The sequence below is a fragment of the Gymnodraco acuticeps genome, unplaced genomic scaffold, assembly GCF_902827175.1.
Source record: "Gymnodraco acuticeps unplaced genomic scaffold, fGymAcu1.1, whole genome shotgun sequence".
Taxonomy (NCBI): Eukaryota; Metazoa; Chordata; class Actinopteri; order Perciformes; family Bathydraconidae; genus Gymnodraco; species Gymnodraco acuticeps.
The window spans coordinates 1,024,846-1,046,059 of record NW_022990990.1 but is presented as its reverse complement, the minus strand read 5'-3'; the positions used below and the strand labels follow the sequence as shown (position 1 = coordinate 1,046,059).

Below are 21,214 nucleotides of genomic sequence, written 5' to 3'. Positions count from 1 at the left end.
ATTTGGTAAAATGCCCCCCCCCCCCCCCCCCCCCCCCACAATTGTTCGCACAATTATGCTTCTGTTTTTCACTTTTTGGTGTCCAATGTTCAGTCACTGTATTGGTAAGCAAAAATTTGTTTTGGCCAAAATGTGTTATTCACACTCCTGACTCCAGTTTGATGTGCTGCATTCTCCTCTGAGTGGTCCTGGTTTCAGGCAGAGGTCATGGCTTGGAAGGTTTTATATTCTGTAGTGTCTCAACAGAACCTAATATGAATTGCTTTATTGTCTCGTCGCTGGATCACCTCCCCCTGGCAAAGTGGCCTCGTTATTGTTGACAAACCTGTTTTTGTTGCTGGTTCAACAGGAGCTTCTGTAAATAGTTTTGTAAATAGTTTGAATATTTATCATAGTAATCATTTTTAGTCTCCCACTCTCTCAATTTAATTTATCGTTTCTTTGCCCCACCATGTTTTGTTGTCCAAGGGCACTAATTTGGTCTGTGTTGAAGATTGTTTTACACTTTAGATTAATCAAAATTGTGTTTTTTGGCTGAATTAATCTTTTTCTGTTGAACCCTCTTTGTTCTCCTTCTCATTCATTTTACTTTGTTTTGTTCTAACACACATCCCACATCACATCACTTTTTCCATACACTGTTCTTAATACTTGTTCACACATTTGTTCGTCCCTTTTACTTTGTTCTTCCTGTTGTTCTTGTTCAAACACATATATCAATTGTTCATCCACTGTTGTGGTAAAATGATATTCATAGTCTTAACATGATCATGCTAACATGAACACAAACGTTTCCCTCCAAAAATGTAAAACGTATCTAAGTAATAGGCTACCAAGCTTTCCGTTGTCACCCTGCCTCTCCAAATGCAAAACTGTCAATAAAAAGTATGCAATAATGCAAATTCAGCTGAAAAAGTACTTGGGTGTGTGTGTGTTTTTTTAATATATATATTTACCATTCAATAACGCAATCGCTGCTGTCTGTCTGTCCCATAGAAGAACATGACAGCGCAGCGCAACTATACTATGGACGTGACTGCCCTGGCAGTGACAGCAACATAGCCTGCTTGTGCTACCACACTTTCCCCTCAAAATATCGTTAAATAACGAAACTTATAAATAGTGCCAATCCATACAAAGTGTAACCACATCATGTAAATATGAAAGCAGTCTTTAAAAAAGAACAGCGTTGGTTTAATCTGACTATTTTGACCATGTTTGTGCTGTTTTTGCCATAGAGAAGCATTGCAACGGAAGTGCGTTTTGAACTATCCTGGCATACATAAACCACGTGACCGGCTGGCGGCGACATCAAAGAGTGTCGTAACTCTTATCTCTCTAGGGCTCTGCTCCCGGGGTCATATTTATCCCGCATTTCTCCCGATTTCTGACTAAATCTGATTTGTTTCATTCTAACATAACGCACCAAATGTTACTGTTTCCACTCGGACTTCAATACAGCTACACCATTGTTTGGTTTCCATGGTAACGTGTCTCTTTAGCGCGAGCAAATGAAAGTCTGAGAGGGTGTCTCTCTAGGGCTCTGCACCAAGGGAAGCCAACAACGCTGATGGGATGCTGAATGTGATTGGACCAATGCGTTGACAGACACACACAGACAGTGGAACAGGACATACAGAGCGCTGTTTGCAGTCTATGGACATACATAGCGGATCATTTTGACTCGTTGCGTGGTTGTGGCGATGTCTCGCAGATAACACAGATAATACATATGAAAAGTATAATTTGCTCAGAGTCCAGAGACAGTTGTGGTTCGGTCCGGACCATGGATGTATAATAAGAACCGGACCCGGACCGGAGTCCGGACTTTGAGGATGCCTGGGCTAAAGTATCGCGGGGTATACCGGAGACAACACATAAACGAAAGGAAACCATTATTTCCGAGCAGAGTAGTGGTCCTTTAAGGCAGCATCAGTTTGCCCAGTTACAGTTTAGTGAAATGCATGACCTCATCAGTCACATGGCATAATGTCGCCATTCTATTGGCGGCTTCACACGGGGGTAGTTGTTTTTGTTGTGAATCAGGAAGCTGTCTTATTTTCTAACAGGGCGTGTAGTAAAACGTTAACAAGAGGAATTAATAGCCAATAACTCACTGGATCTTTCAAAACGTGACGTACACCATATACAGTTCACCACAGACCCTCATTGGAAAGAAAATAAGATATTCGTAAGTATTGTAGTTACTTTCTTTGTTTCATTTTCCAGCAGCAGGGAATAAACTTGTCTAGGCAAGTACTGAAATGAACATTGTGTGTCAGAGAAACGCAGGTGAGAGATAAGGATTGTGATAATATAGGCAGTTAGAGCCATGACGTGCAGTTTCGACAGTATATTCCCTTTCGCATTTAGTGACAGACACTGAAGAGCTGTGTAAAAGTGGCTGGGCTCTCTCACTTTGTTGTTGTGGAGGAGACATTATTAACCTGGTAGGTGTGTTATTTGAACGTTGAATGTATTACTTTAGAATGAAATAAACTAAACGCTCTGAAATGCAGAGGTCGGAGAAGTACTCATGTACTTCTAAAAGTAGAACAAGTATTGGCATCAAAATATACTGTGCCATGAGGAAAAGTACTAATTGCATATTGGCCCATTTTAAGAATATATGTTTTAATTATGATTATTGATGCATTCATGTGTCAATCAGAGCTTGTATAGTTACTTCTTCCGGTTCCTCTTTTTGTATTTGTATATTCATAGAAGTAAAACTTTATAAATCCAGTTGTCCGTATACTTCCGTGTATTTTTGGGTCCGTCGTATAGGTCTGCAATTAACATTTGGTTGCATTTTCAATTAATTCCAGTCTAGTATTGCTGTAATATATATATATATTTTTAAGAAAATCTACTTTCAGTTTAAAAAAATGGATGACTCATATCAAAACTCTTTCGGATTAGTTGTCTGTCACTCAATTAATATAACCTTATTGTTTCAGCTCCAAGTATGCTATTTTAAATAGAACTTCAACAATTTGTCGTCAATGACAGACAAATGATCATCAACTGTTTTGATAATATATTAATTGTTAAAGTATTTTTCACCCAAAAATGGCAAACAAATCTCAAATGTGGAAATGTCCTGCTTTTCTCTATTGTATAACATATGAAATTCAGCAGCACAGGGTCACTGTGCATTCAATAAGTTGTGTAAAGCAATGATATTCCAAGGTTTAGAGTGTAAGAACCTGTCTCAAAAAAGGCTAAGATATGTTTGCTGTTCAAACCATCATGAGTGGAACTTATTACTGTTCTTGTGGCTGAATGGGAGAAAGTCCCTGCTGCACGAAATCTTGGGAAAAGGCTGTAGAATGGATTTGGAATAAGATTTAAAAACATATGGCTTTAATGTTAAGTATCCACATACTTTTGACTGTATATTTTCCCCTTTCAAATGCATTTTCAGTGACACAGGGTCCTGCATGGTTGCCGTGTCGTGCCGAGATGGCTCTGGAGGAAGGGGCTCGGAGCTCTCTGCTGCGCTTCCGCTACAAACTGGAGCAGGACATCAAACCCTCCTACCTGATGGATCACCTGATCAGTGACGGCGTGCTCACTGTGGACGAGGAGGAGAGGATCAAGACCCAGGTAAGCCTCTGCTCAAGGTGGGGAGGGGCAGGAGTAATTATTTATCAGTTGTGTTGCTGATTCTTTTAACTCGCCACCAAATGATAGCAGGAAACAACTTTTGTTTCAGATTTGTCCCTGCTTTCCTCCACTAAGACATTGCCATTGTTTATGCAGTGAATCACTCTCCTAATGATTTACTCTGTTTTAATGTTTTCCCAATTGATCTCCCTTTTTATGTCCAGAAATTCAAGATGTTGTTGACAAAAATCTCTTCGCCTTTCTTCTCTCTTGCTGTGGTTGTGACAGTCTTGTCTTTTTGATATAGCTCTGATATTTTCCTGTCGTAGTCCTGAATGAAACTGCATGTATTTATTGTCTATTTCTAATGTATCATTGGCGTATATGACTTTTGGACTATAAGGGAATTTCATGCTTTTATGGTGACAGGGACATTTCCGGTATTACAACAGCAAGAGTTTAGTGCAGATTAATTAGAAAGAGTAGACTTACATTTTATATAAAGAAGTAGCCACACGTTATTAATAATACAAATAAAATAAGTTAACAAACAAGTAACAGATACGTTACCATGGTGTAAAAACTAAGAAGCAGTTTAATAAAAAAAAATAAAAAAACATATACAGAATATAGAGTAGCTGGTACCGTTTACAGATTGAAAAATAAATTGAAAGAAAAATAAATAAAGCCTCAATTTCAGGAGGGTATATTGCTCATTGTTTTATGTTTACAGGCAGTGTTATTGCACACCAGGGGTATTCCCAGTTTACAGTGAGTTTTAGATATTGACATTTACATCTCATCTCTGTTCTCTCTGTCTCTCTCTCTCTCTCGTCCTCTCTCTCTCTCTCTCTCTCTCTCTCTCTCTCTCTCTCTCCTCTCTCTCTCTCTCTCTCTCTCTCTCTCTCTCTCTCTCTCTCCAGCCCACCAGGAAGGATCAGGCCGCGGCGCTGCTGGAGCTGCTACTGAGGAAGGACAACCGAGCCTACATCTCCTTCTACAACGCCCTGATCACTGAGGCATACGAGGACCTGGCCAATCTGCTTCATGGGGATTTACCCCAAATATCACTTAGTGCACTTAAAGGCTCCTCTGATGGCTGCACCCCTTCTGGTGAGAAAGGGAAGCGGTGTGCAGTGACTATTGGTTGTACTGTAGGTGCTATTTTGATTGAGCATGTTGCACTACTACAGTAGCTCAATACATAGAAAGTATGGTGATTGACAGCCTCACATCTTGTCGGTTAATCCCTCCCCTGTTTGTCTATCAGTCCAGGCCGTGCTGAGTCAAGGCGGTGTACCACAGAGGCCCGTGGTGTTTGTCAGCAGACTGGAGCTTGTGAACCGGGTCAGGGAGAAACTCTTTCTAGTGGAGAAGGCTCCCGGCTGGGTCACCGTGTTCGGCATGGCCGGCTCGGGAAAATCCGTCCTGGCTGCTGAGGCTGTCCGGCACCAAGGAATCATCGAAGGTGAATACTTTTTCACTGGCTTACACAAACTGTCGCAACAAAACCTCCAATAAATGATGTAGCTTAAGAGGCTAACCTTGGCTCATCATTCTGAGAAAAAAAGAAAATAAAGAAACAATAACCAAAGTAGAACCATTCAGTCAGCAAAATGTATCCGAACCAAATCAGCGTCTTTCTGTTTCCACACACCCCAACTGGTGGACTAAACACCTTAATCCACACCCAGGGGACAATTGACGGAAGTGACATTTAGTGGTGTAAACAAATTATTAAACAAAAATTCAACAATGACCAAATGCTCCATAGTTTCTCTTTGGATAACTGGACACACTCTACACTTTAGGGATCAATAAAGCACCTCTTATCCTTATCTTATCTTATAACCGTTTTGGCTCCTACACCAACTTTTGGCAAACCTTGTTTTAACAACTACGGAAAAATAAGCATTCATAATTGTTGAAATCCGTGACATATGTTCCCTCTCAATAATGGTACAAACATATTTTCCGGATTGTCAGTCCTCGGGAGCTTCCGCCTCTTGCCTCTTTGAGATTTTCCCTTTCTCCCCTCTCCTCTTCCTCCATCTGCAGAGTGCTTTCCGGGAGGGGTCCACTGGCTGTCCATCGGCCAGCTGGACAAACCCGACCTGCTGGCCAAGATCCTGTCGTTGTGTTTCCGTCTGGAGCAGAGCATGGACTCGCAGTCCCTCCACAGAACCCCCAACTCTCTGGATGAGGCCAAAGAGCGCCTGCGCTTCCTCATGCTGCGCAGATATCCAAGGTTTTTAGATCAATATTTACATTTGACAGCAAGGCAAGGCAAAAGGAGTAATATCAGAATCAGAATATCTTTATTCAGGGGAAATGTACATTGTTACGGCAAAAGTAAAGAGCCAAAAATAGCCTAATATTAATTAAGAAGCATGCACAAGATATTAAAGATAAAAATTGAAATGACAATTTACAAAACACACATCCAGTATTTAAAAAAATAAGGGTAGCATATATAAAATAGTGTGATGGCAGCCAGGTGATAGTATATATTGAACCGTTATTTACAGATTTATTACAGAAGTTGAATTGTCTAACTAATATGTAGAACATTAAACGGCAACAACAAATTGATACCACCCCATTATTTGATGAAGACAAGTAACCCCATGTTCTACATTTATTTCAACATTCAAAGCTTCAATTAAAGTTTTTTTTAAACTTCTTATTGTTGCCCCACCAAAAGATTGCCTTACATCTTTAATGCCTTACATCTTAGGTTTTTTTATTATATGTACAGCACTTTGGCTCGACCAAAAATCGTTTAAAAATGTGCTATATAAATAAAACTTGATTTGATTTGATTAATGAATAAAGTTATCAGATCAGCTGTCTTGTCTCTCATCGCCTGTCTGTTTCTGATTGGTCTTCAGATCCCTGCTCATTCTAGATGACGTCTGGGACACTACAGTGCTGAAGGCCTTTGATATCCACAGTCGGGTTCTTCTGACCACCAGAAACAGAGCCCTTGCTGACTCTGTTAGTGGTACGTGTCCTCTTTTTGGCTTTACACATGCACACTTCGATGATTTAAACCTCCTGTTATTCATTTTAATTTACACTGGCAAAGACTTCTGTGCCTACAAAATGTATGTGCTGTGCTTTTATTTTGTAGGAGCCAAGTACCAGGTGGAAGTGGAGAGCGGTCTGGATGAAAACAAGGGAATGGAGATCCTCGCTCTGTACACTAAAACTGAAGTCTGTGCGCTTCCTGAGGACGCGCGCAGCATTGTCAGAGAATGCAAAGGTCTGTAAACATAAACATTGCTTCCTTTGTATCCATCAGGTTCAAGGTTCAAGGCTTTTATTGGTCATACGAACATAGTGTAGTTATGACGATGAAAATCTTAGGTCACAGGCTCCTCCAACAGTGCAACACAATAAAACAGAAAAACAGAAAACAATAGTGCAAGTAAATACAAAAAGAAAAATAGTAAAAAAATGTTATGGATGTTGTTTCAAAGTTCAGGTGTTTAATAGTCTTATGGCCTGTGGGATGAAGCTGTCTCTGAGTCTGGTGGTTTTAGTCCGGATGCTGCGGTAACGCCTGCCAGACGGCAGCAGACTGAACGTTTGTGGTTGGGGTGATGGGGGTCTTTTGTAATCCTGAGGGATTTCTTCCTGAGCCGCTGCGAGTATAGGTCCTCCGTGGATGGCAGCTCTGTCCTGGTGATGTTCTGTGCAGTTTTCACCACCCTCTGTAGAGTCTCACGGTTGAGGGCGGTGCAGCTGCCGTACCAGGCCGTGATGCTGCCAGTCAGGATGCTCTCTATGGTGCACCTGTAGAAGTTGCAGAGTATCCTGAAGCCCTAAGACGCCCTAAACCAGGGGTGTAAAACTCAAGGCCCGGGGGCCAAATCCGGCCCGCGACTTCATTTGAAGAGCTCTGAAAGAATATAATACGTTTATTATACGGTTACATGCTGCTTTACAAAAGCACGTTGCCCATAAACTATATGTCCCACAATGCATCTCACTTTGTGACATGCGCACTGAAGAGACGTGCAATTATTTGCCCTAGACTTCTGCTTTCAGATGTAGTTAATCATGAAGTTATTACCCTATCTGATAATAATCCAATGCAGAGGCAAAAATGTAATATAATACATTATATTATATATTTATATATGTATATTTATATAGTCTTAAAGTTACAACCGGCCCTTTGAGTGCAACAATAATGCTGATGAGGCCCGCGGTGAAATTGAGTTTGACCCCCCTGCCCTAAACAGACAGATCTAACGCGTTATCTTTTGTTTATTTGTTTTTAAGTTGTGATTGCTTTTTTGCCTACCGTTGATGTGTTGATGTTGTAAGACTCGCGTTTAATCAAAATAACATTTTGAACAAAGAAAATAGACCTTTACAATAGTCAAACAAATCAAAACAGAAAAGGCAAAACTCAAATAAAGTAATAAACAATCTAGATCGTCTTTCTATCTTTGTGTTTCAACGGCGTCTTTTGCACAGGATGTGGGGAAATGTAGTCTTTTATAGTCTCGACTACAGAGGTCTTGATTAGGTGACAATATTTGGCCTCTTTTACAATAACAATAGACTGTCTCTATGTAATCGTTGTTTACATATGCAATTGCATATAGAGAGATCTAACATATTTGAATTAATCTCAAAGGACTACAAAAGACCTGACTTTATTCTGTATTTATTAAAATTGGCGATTTCAGTTCCTCTTTCACATCATCAGAATATATAGGTGTGTTTCCTCTTGCAGGTTCCCCCTTGGTGGTCTCCCTGATCGGGGCTCTTCTCAAAGAGAAACCCAACCGCTGGCATTACTACCTCCGCCAGTTGCAGCAGAAGCAGTTCAAGCGCATCAGTAAGTCCTCGTCTTACGACTACGACGCCCTCGACCAAGCCATGTCTGCCAGCATCGAGGTCCTGCCTGACGAGCACCGGGAGTTCTACAAGGACCTCACGGTGCTGGAGAACGACATCAAGGTCCCTGCAAAGGTTCGGCTGCTGTCACATTACCCTCTTCATTTTGTTCATTTACAAAACAGATTATTTCAAACAACCTTTCTGTTTGCGTCATGGCAAATCTGGCTTACATTATTCGAAGATGTACATGAAACATTGACAGATCCATTACTTAAGTAAAAGTACAAATACTATGGTCTTAAAAAAACTAAATAAATGTCCGGATTTCAAAATGTTACTTAAATAAAAACACAATAAATAATAAGCAATAAAATATACTTAATGTACAAAAGTAAAAGTACTCATTCTGGACAATGACCTGTATCAGAATAATATAAAGTACAGAAGAATGATCAGCTGAATGTACTTCAAGTACTCGTTAAGCAGGATGGATCTTTTCACACTATTATGTTATTATGTTTTTTTTAAATCCCGTTTTTTATACATGTAAGTAGGTCATGCTCGATTATGGCAAAAATCATAATCTCGATTATTTGGGTCAATAACTGTAATTTGTGATTATTAAATGCGATTATTCATTGACTTTGAAAACATCCATTTATGGGAGAAAAAAAATGTGAACAGTAAGTTTTTAATAGTTGATTACCCTGAACTTTAAGTATAATTCAACTGAAAAACCAAAACAAAAAAAATTATTAAAGAAAAAAAGCGACATCGCTAATAATAATAATAAAAAATAATCGTTTTATTTCGATTACATTGTTTTCGTAATCGTTGCAAGCCATAATCGTAATCGCGATTTAAAACACGATGAATTGAGCAGCCCTACATGTAAGATCATTTTAGTATTGTAGTTTGTCAATGTGGACCCAATTTAAATACTTGAAATATTGTGTAGTACTGCATTATTCCATATGAGCATAAGTAACTGTGAGTGTTACAACAAATGTAGTGGAGTTCAAAGTACAATATTGGCCTCTGAAATGTAGCAGAGTAGAAGTATAAAGTAGCATTCAATGGAAATACATGTAAAGGACAAATACGTCAACAAATAACTTGAGTAAATGTACTTAGTTACTTAGTTATTCCTTCTCCCAGGTGCTGGCTGTTCTGTGGGACCTGGAGCCGGAGGAGGTGGAGGACATCCTGGAGGAGTTTGTCAACAAGTCTCTGCTCTTTGTGGACAATCACAACAAGCCCTACCTGTACTACCTCCATGACCTGCAGCTGGACTTCCTGGTGGAGCAGAACCGCACCCAGCTGGAGGTGAGCTCAGATGCAACCTAACACAAACTGTTGGATTTCAAATCTTTTTAAGTGGGCTGATGTGTATTACTTTGTGTTTTTCAGAGCCTCCACAATAAGGTGGTGCATCAGTACCAGCAGCACTACAGAGATGGGCCCCCCACCTCAGGAGATGAGGAGTGTCTGTACTGGATCAGATTCCTCACCCACCACATGGCCAAAGCCAACCTCTCTCAGGTAACACACACACACGCACACACACACACACACACACACACACACACACACACACACACACACACACACACACACACACACACCACACACACACACACCACACACACACACACACACACACACACACACACACACACACACACACACACACACACACACACACACACAACACGCACACGCACACACAGAGACAATTGTATACCAGTCAATTTGACACACATGATAGTTTTAGGTCACACACACAACAAATATGATTAAATACTATCTAAAAAACAGATAAATGCTTAAGTAGTGACCTTGTGGACTTTAATAATAAATATTTGCTTCTCTATAAGTTGAGTTTCAACAGTCACATTAAAACAGTTACTAAATCAGCCTACTATCACCTAAAGAATATATCTAGGATTAAAAGACTAATGTCACAGCAGGATTTGGAAAAACTTGTCCATGCTTTTATCTTCAGTAGACTCGACTACTGCAATGGTGTCTTTACAGGTCTCACTAAAAGATCCATTAGAAAGCTGCAGCTGATTCAGAACGCTGCTGCTCGAGTCCTCACTAACACTAAGAAAGTGGATCACATCACTCCTGTTCTGAAGTCTTTACACAGGCTTCCTGTGTGTCAAAGAATAGATTTCAAAATACTGCTGCTGGTTTATAAAGCACTGAATGGTTTAGGCCCAAAATACATTTCTGACCTCCTGCTAAATTATGAACCATCCAGATCTATCAGGTCTTCAGGGACTGGTCAGCTTTCTGTCCCCAGAGTCAGAACTAAACATGGAGAAGCAGCGTTCAGTTATTATGCTCCAAATATCTGGAACCAACTCCCAGAAACCTGCAGGTCCGCTGCAACTCTGACTACTTTTAAATCCAGGCTGAAGACTTTTCTTTTTGTCGCTGCTTTTAATTGAACTATTCACATCTTAGACTGCACTGTAACTTTTATCCATGTATTTTTTCTTTTAATGTTTATTTTATTAGCTTTTCTTTTTAATGACTGATTTTAAATGCCCTTTTCTTAATGTCTTTCATTTTTTGTAAAGCACTTTGAATTGCCTTGTGTTGAAAAGTGCTATATAAATAAACTTGCCTTGCCTTGCCTTGCCTATAACAGGCCATAAATGCAGGATAGAATAATATGTAATAATAATAAATATCAAATAAAGAATAGTTGCCAAAAATGGGATTTATGCTGTCAATTAAAGTTCTTTGTTAGAAAATTGGAAGCAACCCAGTCAGACTTTTCGAAAAATGTGACTTTTCCTGCTCACCGTGTCTCTCTCTGTCTCCTCCTGTGTTGCTCTCACTCTCTCCATGTGTAGGAGCTGTACTCGCTCATGTTTTCTCTGGACTGGGTCAGCATCAAGGCCCGGATCATGGGTCCAGCTCACCTCATCAACGACTATGTGGAGTATGGACCCATTCTGGACAAAGAGGTTAGCAGAAAATACAACTTTACAATGTGCGAAAGACAGCAAGTTACATGGTGTGTTAGTTGCTGGTGGTTCACTGTCCCAAGACAAGAAAGGAAGTGAGTATGACATCCTTTTTATTTGGTGAAATATGAATCATGCCAAAATATGAGTTCCTGTTTAGGGAAATTGCGGGTTTAGAGGTCCAGTAGTATCAGGTATAGTATAAATACAATATGTATGAATTCAATTAGGATTTCTGAAAGCACTGAGTCACACTTTCAATACCACCAGAAAACGTCACAACTTAGTCTCATTAGTCCATTTTTTGTCTGTGTGGGCTTAACTGTGTTCATATTGTCTGTCCCTCCAGAACAGTGACGTGCGCAGTCACTTCCAGGAGTTCCTCTCTCTGAACGGCCACCACCTGGAGCAGCGTCCGTTCCCTGACGTGGTGCAGCTGGCTCTGTCGCAGCCCCACAGCTCCGAGGTGTACCGCCAGGCTCTGCTGCAGGCGCAGGGGGGGGCCCGCACAGGGAGGCTCTACTTTGACTGGCTGTACGCAAGCTCATATATTACTGTCCTGATGTGTGTGTTGTAATAATGAAGTTAAATGAAGGGCTGCATTGACCTTCATATGCAACTCCGATCAGATATATTTAAAATGCAGCAAACTGTTATACATAATATGTGCAGCTAAAGCGAGATAAAAACTAGTTAAATGCAGCTTTTTTACATTTTCACTCACTTGTTTTTTGTCATGATTTATAGCAAATATTTCATTGCTAACCGTAAGGAAAATTGGCAAAAATCAACATTTTCTTTGAAACCTGCACAGTTACTTTGTGAAATATTCATGATAACTCAATGAAACTAAAATGTATTGATGCAATGGCCACCTATTATCTCATTCGATTATTAAGTGAGATGAATACATTTAATTGGGCATTAAGCCGGATTCATCCAATGCAAAATAATGTTATATTCAGCTACATTATACATGTAATATTCTAAACATAGATAACAACAATTCTAAAAATGAATTTACCAACACTAGTTTTGAAAGTAAAACATGATTTAGTTAAAAAATCACTCCTTTTCTGCACAAAATGAACCCTATTGTACAAAAATGGTGATGAAAGGCTGTTTTCCAAGGTTGAATTTGTGTTGTTTTTTGTTTTTTTTTGCGCAGGAATAAGAGCAGTGTGGAGAATTTGTCCCGGCTGGTGCTCCACCCCCAGCAGGGCTCCATCTACTCCGCCTGCTTCTCCCACGATGGAACCAGGATCGCCTCCTGTGGAGCCAGCAAGACACTGAAGGTATCACAGCACACTGTTTGTTTCTTTTGAGTGTGTCTGTGTATGGAGAAAACCGTTTCCATGGAGACATAATACTGGAAAATATGAAGGACGATCCACTTTTATTGCTAGATGATGTTATAAAATAAATAATAAAATGCATCCACTTGAAATACACAATGTCTAAGTGTATCTTGTGTAAGCATATGTAAACGTGCAGTGTGGTAAATACATTGTATCATATGTTATCTCTAGTATTATTTATAAATTATTCTCAATTACAGGTGAATGTTAGTATGTAGTGTCTCTACTGTGACATGTCTCCATGCTTAATGTTCAAAAAGCTCTTTATTTTTCTCATACTGCCTGTGCTGCAGCACCTCTTTTCACCCTCTGTCTGAAACCAGAGTCCAGTCTGCTCTGATTGGTTAGCTGGCCAGCTCTGTTGAGATTAGTCAACCACTTAGAGGTGTACCACCCCGTATCACGTACAATGTGTTGGAGCGCTAGCCAATAGAAGAGCGAGTGTTGCATAGTGATGTCAATATGTTATAACATAACAAATAACTACTTTGAGGCAATAGGTTTATTCCCTCTAAAATCATGAGGTTTATAATTCCACTTACGAAGAATCTTGATCTTTTGTTGTAAAGTTTCCACAGGAAAACAGTGCGTGTTCCTGATGTGTGATACAATATTTCTATCTAAATACACTCCACATATTGCTGTGTAACTGCTGTCATCCTACCTTTCTGTATGCTCAGGTGTTTAGGAGCACCTCAGGTGAGAAACTCACAGAGATCCAGGCCCATGATGACGAGGTGCTCTGCTGTGCCTTCTCCCCTGATGACCGTCTCCTAGCAACCTGCTCCAGCGACAGGAAAGTCAAGGTTAGCAGAAACCTGATTACAGCCACAGACAGCAAACACACAAAATCTAGGATTATTAGATGTTACCATGTGGTTTTTGAAAGTGTGTGTGTCTGTGTAGGTGTGGAACGTGGAGCGAGCCATGCTGCTGAGGGTCTTTGAGGAGGAGCATTCAGAGCAGGTCAACCACTGTCAGTTCACCAACACCACAAAGCGCCTCCTGCTGGCCACCTGCTCCAACGACAAGTTCCTGAACGTCAAGGTGTGCAAGTTTACTTAAACAAGTCAAATATACAGTAACCCTGAGAGGAGAGAGAGAAAAAAAGACTTCTTGTTATCCTTTTTCCAAGTGGGAGACAAGACAATTTGGATCAGACTTAGAAAAATGTAATGTATTTTCCTCCCTCTTCTGCATAGTTTGCAAAACACAAGCAACCTTTATCATCAATTTATCAATATGTCAAAACAAAATGACATTTATGACAAAATAAATGTGACAGAAATACATTTTGTAAATTAGGAAATCACAACAAAACGTGTTTATTATGCCACTTGCATTGTGTCTGTCCTTGGTTTCACTCTTTTTGCCATCGTAAAAGTCACGACTTTAGGGAAGTTACTTTACTCATTTTATTACAACCAGCAACTGTTGTGCATCTTCCTCTTTTTTGTTTCTCTCTTCCTGTATCTCTTGTACTTCTTTATCTACTTCTTACTGTATATCTCTCTGCTCGCAGCTGTGGAACCTCAACAAGCCCTCCTCCCAGAACACCATGTTTGGTCACTTTGAGCCGGTCAACCACTGCTGTTTCTCCCCCGATGACACCTACGTGTCCACTTCCTCCAACGACGGTACCGTTAAGGTGACTGCCACAAAGCCTCACACTGTCGCTGTCTTTTCTTTCTTTTCTTTTCGACTTTTTATTTACCGGCTTATTTTGTAAAATGGCCCCAGGGACTCTTAAGGGTTAAACAGATGCCTTTTGTTCAGAAAATAAACTCATATATTTACATACATTTTAGGCAAATCACAAAAGAAAAAAATACACAATTTCAACTGGAATACAAAAAGATTAATAAATAAACAAAAGAAAAGAAAAAATGCAATCTAAGCAGTAATATATTTAAAGTTAGATTAAAGCTGATAACAAAGCAATGGCTTATACAGTTAATTTTTCATATTAGGTCGAACACAATAGAGGGATGATTTCACATATTTACATTCTTACTCGCTTACATGCACCTGTTCATATACTTTCTTGTAGAGAATAAGGCAACATACTTAGTACACTCCCAATACTCATCAAAATAATAATAAAAATGCACATCAAACTGTATTTGATCCATGTGTGTTCTATGCACTCTAAAATATTGGTTATTTGCGACGTAACTAAATGTGTGTGTGTTCCTGCGTGCATGCAGCTGTTTCAGGTCTCTTCTGCCAACGAGTGGAAGACGATCAAAGTGAGCGACATGTTTGAAGAGAGCGATGAAGAGGTGTTCGTCAAGTGCAGCACCTGGACGGCTGACGGCAAACGCATCATATGTGCAGCCAGGAACGCTGCTCTGGTGAGCTATTGTGAACATTTGCGTTTATCTCTTTATATTTGAATGAGTGGACTAGATGCTGCTGTTTGATGTGTATGGGGTATTTGAAAGATAAGATAAGTACATATTAAATACATTATTAAAAATTAAATATATACAATATATTGACCGTGTAAGATATAAATCTGTAGACTATCTGTCAAATAAACACTATAATAGGCCAAATTATGGCTAACAAGTCAACATTTTAAATTAGCATATGAATTACATTGAGTCTGCAAAGAATAGCATCTTAAATTAAATATGAATGTCAAAGTGTGACGACACTTTATGCAGATGGATGAAGAACGGTTTTGAAAGTAAAATATGTCTGAGTTGTAATAGTGATGCTGTAAATTATTTGGACGATGATCCATCTTGTCGTACATTCAAGATTCAAAAACTTTATTGCCACATGCACAACAGCTACAGCGTAGTTTTTGCAATGGAAATCTTAAGGCTCCTCCAACAATGCAACAATAATATACCTCAGACATAACACAATAAAAATAGAGCAAGAAGAAACAGGAATATAATTAAAATAGTGCAGGAAATGGTGAAAGTGACACAGTGCAATTCAAATGTGAAGATGAATTCTGTCCAGTGTAATGATATATAAATGTGTGAGCTTTAAACAGATTTATAAACATCCACTATCCTCTCTAACAAATGTAGACGTAGAGGACAGCCTCATCAGTTTGGTCTCAGCTTTAAAGATGAAAATGCAACATGGAAGGTGTTCTCTTTGTGCCCTTTATCTCGGTGTGTCTTTTTATTGAGGGAGACAGGGAAGAGAGGCTGTTTGTCACTTTGTCTTCCAGAGAGTCTAAGGTGTGTGTGTGTCCTGGTTTTAAATGCGAGCAGCCCCTCCCCTGCAGCCCCCCCCCCCGCCGAGCTTTCCAAAATCAGTCAGTCTTGTCCTGCAATCAGACTGTCTGTGTCCTCTACGTCTACATTTGTTAGTATTCTGGGAAACATCCCAGCAGAGACGTCTGAGTTTGTTCCTCTGACTTTCAGGAGAGGAACACAAGACTTTATCTGGAAGATCACTGCAAAATCTAAAATACACATTTGACCTCTTATCTGTAGTGTTATTTATCAATACAGATTAAGGTTAGAGTTTATGTGAGTGTTGGAAATATTGGCCGTTTAGATTTCTGATTCCTTTCGATTATACTGCGATTATATTGGTACTCGAGTTGTGGTACTCAAAGCGACAGAAAATCCAACATAATATCACATACATAGATGGATGAATTGTCAACAAAACAAAATGCAAACATGTTTGAGGTTATTAAGAAACATGTTTCCAACAATGGCCGATATGTATGGAAATGTATTATCCAAAAGAATATAATTGTTGCTTTTTAAATACGCCTTAAGTTGTGAAGGTAGCCCCTGCCAAGTAGAGTCTGATGTGTTTTTGTGGCTGAGTTTCAGGTGTTTGACGTGGAGACATCAGACATGTTGTTGGAGATTAAAACCAATCGTCTGAGCACGGTGCAGTTCTGTCACGCCTGTCCTACCAGCAACCTGCTGGCTATCGCCTTCTCCAACTTCGCTGTGGAGGTATAACACACACACACACACTGCAGATTACACACAAACAAACTGTATATTATAGTCTTATTTAGGATCAAATATGTCAAAAACATGAATAGATCCTGTTTTAGAGCAGTGTTTTTCAACCTTTTTTAAGCCACGGTACATTTTATACATAAAAAAAATCCCGCGGCACAACAACAACCAAAAAAGTTACTAAATGACACATTTGAGCCTAACACAGCATATATATAAAATGGTGATTAAATGACAAGTCTCTCAATCTGGCTACGGGTTCAGCTTTCTTTGTGGTTTTTCTCATAGTTAACCATTTCTCAGTTTGTTATCGCAGGCGAACCAAATAGTCTCTGTTCTTGTTTTGAAGTGACAGGTGTTTCATTTGGAGATGAAGTGTACCCTTGCTTGGGACCATGGCACTGTTGGATTGTATTTGCAGCAACTAAATCATATTTTTTTTTTGGACCGACTGAGTGAAATTGGACAATTCTCATGGCACACCTGGCGATCTTTTACAGCACCATGGTGTGCCACGGCAGATTTGTACTTTTATTATGTTGAAAAATACATATATGAATTGTCTTTAAAGCATTCTTTCCTCTATGTCAAATGTGTCTGCATCTGTTACTGCACTGATGTGTCTAAAGCTAATATTTTACCAGTACATTATTTCCTACGTGTGTCTTCCAGCTGTGGGACCTGGAGAGCAATAATAAGGTGGCAGACTGCAGCGGTCACCTGAGCTGGGTGCAGCGCGTGGAGTTTTCTCCTGACGGCTCCCAGCTGCTCTCCTGCTCCGACGACCAGACTGTCAGGGTGAGGCTGACTCAGCGTGTGTGTTGCTTTGTGTGTGCCTGCATCAGTGTGTGTGTCTGCATCAGTGTGTGTGTCTGCATCAGTGTGTGTCTGCATCAGTGTGTGTGTCTGCATCAGTGTGTGTGTGTCTGCATCAGTGTGTGTGTCTGCATCAGTGTGTGTGTCTGCATCAGTGTGTGTGTGTCTGCATCAGTGTGTGTGTCTGCATCAGTGTGTGTGTCTGCATCAGTGTGTGTGTGTGTGTGTCTGCATCAGTGTGTCTGCTTGCTCTGATACTGTCAGTGTTCTTCTAATTACTGCTTGTGAAATTAAAACAATGCCAACACAGAACATGACAAGTTCAGTAATCCCCCTCCGCCTGCTGTTAGGTTTCAGCTCAGGAGTTATGTGTTCAAAAATCTAGTTTTCTACGAACGAAAGCATTGTATTAGGAACTATTTTAGGTTAGAATATAAATAAAGAATATAAAAGGATGTGTTATAAAAGAAACTGGAGTTCTGTGCAGCTTCAGGCTTTTGTCTCTGTTATTGAGGTTATGTAAACTGTTAGCTGATTTATGCTGACTCATTGCTCCCTTGAACTTGCAGTATTGGCCATAAACAAGCTGTACAATTCAGTTTTATATTAAATCTTTGCAGATTAACCGTTATGAATGGCTGTAACACATATTGTTGTTGAAGGCGGTTGAAAAAAAATTAGATAAAAAGTATTTTGATGCAAATGAAAGCTGTCAATACACGCTTTATCGATTTAAATGACAAACTTAAGATGTCAGAATATACAACCTAAGACTCTCTATTTTACCCAAATGTTAAGATTTTATTTTGGTGAAAGTATTCTACAGTAAGCTGTATGTTCCGAATCAGTTTTATATATGAGCCTTTTAAAAAAACGTATAAATAATTGATTAAAAGACAATAATTGTTAAAAAAGTAAGAATAAATCAAGACCAGGAAGTATCAGTAACTGCAAAGCAACTTTAGACTGGATTGCAGAACTAAAGTTCTTCTAAGAGTCAGTTTTTAAAAGTTGTTCCAAATAGCTACACTAAGAGGTGAAAAGCCAGCAATGCAATTAATAGCCAATGCTCATGCTAGTGCTAATGGGGATCCTAATAAAGACAAAGACAATCATAGACCGGTGAGGAGAAACAATATAATAAAAACATTGGGATAATAGCCCCCATCTAATGCTGTCAAACCCAATGAGGAAATTCAGTTTTACGGGCCATATACTGATGATTTATGTATTGCCACAGACAGGTTATTCCCAGTTTGTCTCCACAGAAAAAGACCAAATATCAATAGGCAACGTCCCTGTCTATGAAAACACATTTTGGTGCCAAGATTTTCTCACCCAAGATATTTTCCTCTGCATAAAAACAGCTTACAAATTAGTGATTCAGGAAAACAACCACACCAACAGTGAATGCTGGCTTTATCTCTTCCAGTGTAAGTTAATATTAAGCCTGTTTCCCGTCTTGTGTTTATTGTAGTTATGGGAGACGAAGAAGGTGCACACCTCTTCAGCTGTCTGCCTGAAAAGAGACTCTGACGTTCTCTTCAACGATGAAGAAATCATCGTGTCAGCTGCAGACAACTGCAACAGACTGCAGGTGAGCCGGAGGGAAAATACAAAGAGACACTGAAGCAATGAATAATGGTTGGAGCCGGCATTTTGTTTTCTTTGGTTTTAAGTGAAGACAAGATTTACGGTACTACGATGTGCTTTCATCAGGTTTAGGTTAGGTTAGTTTATTTATATAGCACACTTCAGACACAAAGGCAAATCAAAGTGCTTTACATTGGCACTAACACATCGTAATTAAAAACGAAATGTTTTTTCATAAAATATAAAAGAATAGTTAAATAAATAGATATGGTAAATACAGATATTGCAGCAAAAAGTGCTGAAGTGCGATGATAAAGCATCGTTATATTATCTCTGTAAAAGCAGCATTAAAGGGGTTTAAATAACCCAGGGTTGGGGCAGACCTCAGGTGTGGATGAATTTGGTTCTGACCCTGAGGACAATGTGTGCTCCTGTTGTCATAGAATGTGTGTGTGTTTCCCCGTGTGTGTGTCAGGTGCGTGATGGCCGCACAGGGTCGGTTCTGTTCCAGTCGGAGGAGATGTCGTCGAGGATCCGCTGCACCTGCATGTGCAGACAGCCCTCTGCTGTGGCTCTGGGTCAGCAGGATGGCACTGTACAGGTAGAACACACTTACACCTACAGTACATCCTCAATGAGTTACACAGTGGTAAAAAGTGACTTTCATTATAGACACTTCATTTCATTTCTGATGCTGAAATGACAAGTCGACTCACCCACAGTAAAATTAACAACAACAATCTTTATCAAGCAAAAATGAACCACAATCAACAAGTGGTTTTAATTATACATGATAAATTATATGGATGTTGTGCTCTTCTTTGATCCGAATCAGAAATGGTTTGCCCATATAAGGAATTTGTCTTGGTGATAAGGTGCATAACAAAAAAACTGTGCAAAAGTCAAGAGACATAATTATAAAATAGGACCATTTGCAGTAGAAAAGATAAAGAAATACATCAAAATATGTTTTTAGGTTAAAAGAGTTGTACAGTTTCTGCAGGAATGTGCCAAATATTGAACAGGGGGTGTGAAAAATGAATGAATTCTTAATCATATATTACATATATTATTATTATGTTTGGGTTATAGAGTGTTGATCAGGAAAAATGTCAAACTTAACCTTGAACTGGAAAAATTACATTTTCACCATTGTGTGTAGGGCTGTGATTAATCTGCGTTATTTTCATGAATCATTTTGCATACTGTTAGTTCAAATGAATGAATCCCAATTTCACTTAAATGTATGTTAGTGTGTGCAAGAGTCCTCATGTGTGTGTGTCTCGATTCCTTGTGGCTGCAGGAGGTGTTTTTCAGACCATGTTGAGTCATGAGATCTGACATTAGCACTGTCACCCTTCTTTTCCGTCCTGTCAGCTGTATGTCAGGTCAGCTCACCCCCCCTCTTTCATCTCCCTCTCCCTCCTCCTCTCTCTTCTCTGCCTTTCCTTTTACCTGCGATTTGTATTCTCTCCACTCCTGCTCTCACACACTTTACCATCTCTGTCACATCACTTTTTTTATTCCCTCTTTTGTTTTGTTTATGTCTCCTCCTCCTTTTGTTCCGCCTGTCCCTCGGCTCCCCTCCTTTTGGTGATTAAATGGTTGTGTTTGCAGGCTGAGAATGAGTTCATAGTCTGCGGCAGGTGTGAGTTCTTTCGTGTGGTGCTTTTTATGGACATATTGCACCAGTGAATGTCATCAGTGAAAGTTCCTGTCCCATATTAATAATACACACGGTCCCCTGAGATATGACCAGGCCAGTGTCCTACTACAGAGCAACACTAATGAATTAAAAGGTTTTGCAGGCTTATTGAACATAGGTGTTAATGATTTTTAATTACTCCTCCTGACCCTAGAGATATAAGAGGAAAGGATTAGTGGAGATAAGGATTTAAAGAAGAACAGATGATTACTAATCTGAGGTCTTTAAAGTAGGAGAGGCTAGAAAAGAGCACTAAAGGAGAATGACATGCTTTCAGTTGATGCACAACATGTATTTCAAGATCCTATCAGTTCTTTCTGTGATAAGCATTTCATTTTAACATAA

At 39.6% G+C, this 21,214-nt stretch overlaps 1 protein-coding gene across 2 annotated transcripts in view; it reads left to right on the top strand.

Moving 5' to 3' along the window:
* The first annotated feature begins 1,809 nt into the window (after positions 1-1,809).
* Positions 1,810-21,214, top strand: part of apaf1 (apoptotic peptidase activating factor 1) — a 57,628-nt gene continuing 38,223 nt past the window's right edge. The window contains exons 1-21 of one of the 2 annotated variants that reach the window (XM_034235819.1): positions 1,810-2,191; positions 3,428-3,609; positions 4,533-4,722; positions 4,880-5,077; positions 5,668-5,857; positions 6,501-6,613; positions 6,743-6,874; positions 8,360-8,598; positions 9,625-9,792; positions 9,877-10,008; positions 11,334-11,447; positions 11,797-11,981; positions 12,616-12,742; positions 13,486-13,611; positions 13,712-13,852; positions 14,328-14,453; positions 15,013-15,159; positions 16,618-16,746; positions 17,428-17,553; positions 19,049-19,168; positions 19,640-19,765. In XM_034235819.1, coding sequence (XP_034091710.1) covers positions 3,466-3,609; positions 4,533-4,722; positions 4,880-5,077; positions 5,668-5,857; positions 6,501-6,613; positions 6,743-6,874; positions 8,360-8,598; positions 9,625-9,792; positions 9,877-10,008; positions 11,334-11,447; positions 11,797-11,981; positions 12,616-12,742; positions 13,486-13,611; positions 13,712-13,852; positions 14,328-14,453; positions 15,013-15,159; positions 16,618-16,746; positions 17,428-17,553; positions 19,049-19,168; positions 19,640-19,765 — 2,973 coding nt within the window. In that variant the 5' untranslated portion in view covers positions 1,810-2,191; positions 3,428-3,465. Of the gene's footprint in view, positions 2,192-2,354; positions 2,451-3,427; positions 3,610-4,532; positions 4,723-4,879; positions 5,078-5,667; positions 5,858-6,500; positions 6,614-6,742; positions 6,875-8,359; positions 8,599-9,624; positions 9,793-9,876; positions 10,009-11,333; positions 11,448-11,796; positions 11,982-12,615; positions 12,743-13,485; positions 13,612-13,711; positions 13,853-14,327; positions 14,454-15,012; positions 15,160-16,617; positions 16,747-17,427; positions 17,554-19,048; positions 19,169-19,639; positions 19,766-21,214 lie in introns of those variants that run through there. The other variant, XM_034235820.1, reaches the window with a different exon arrangement.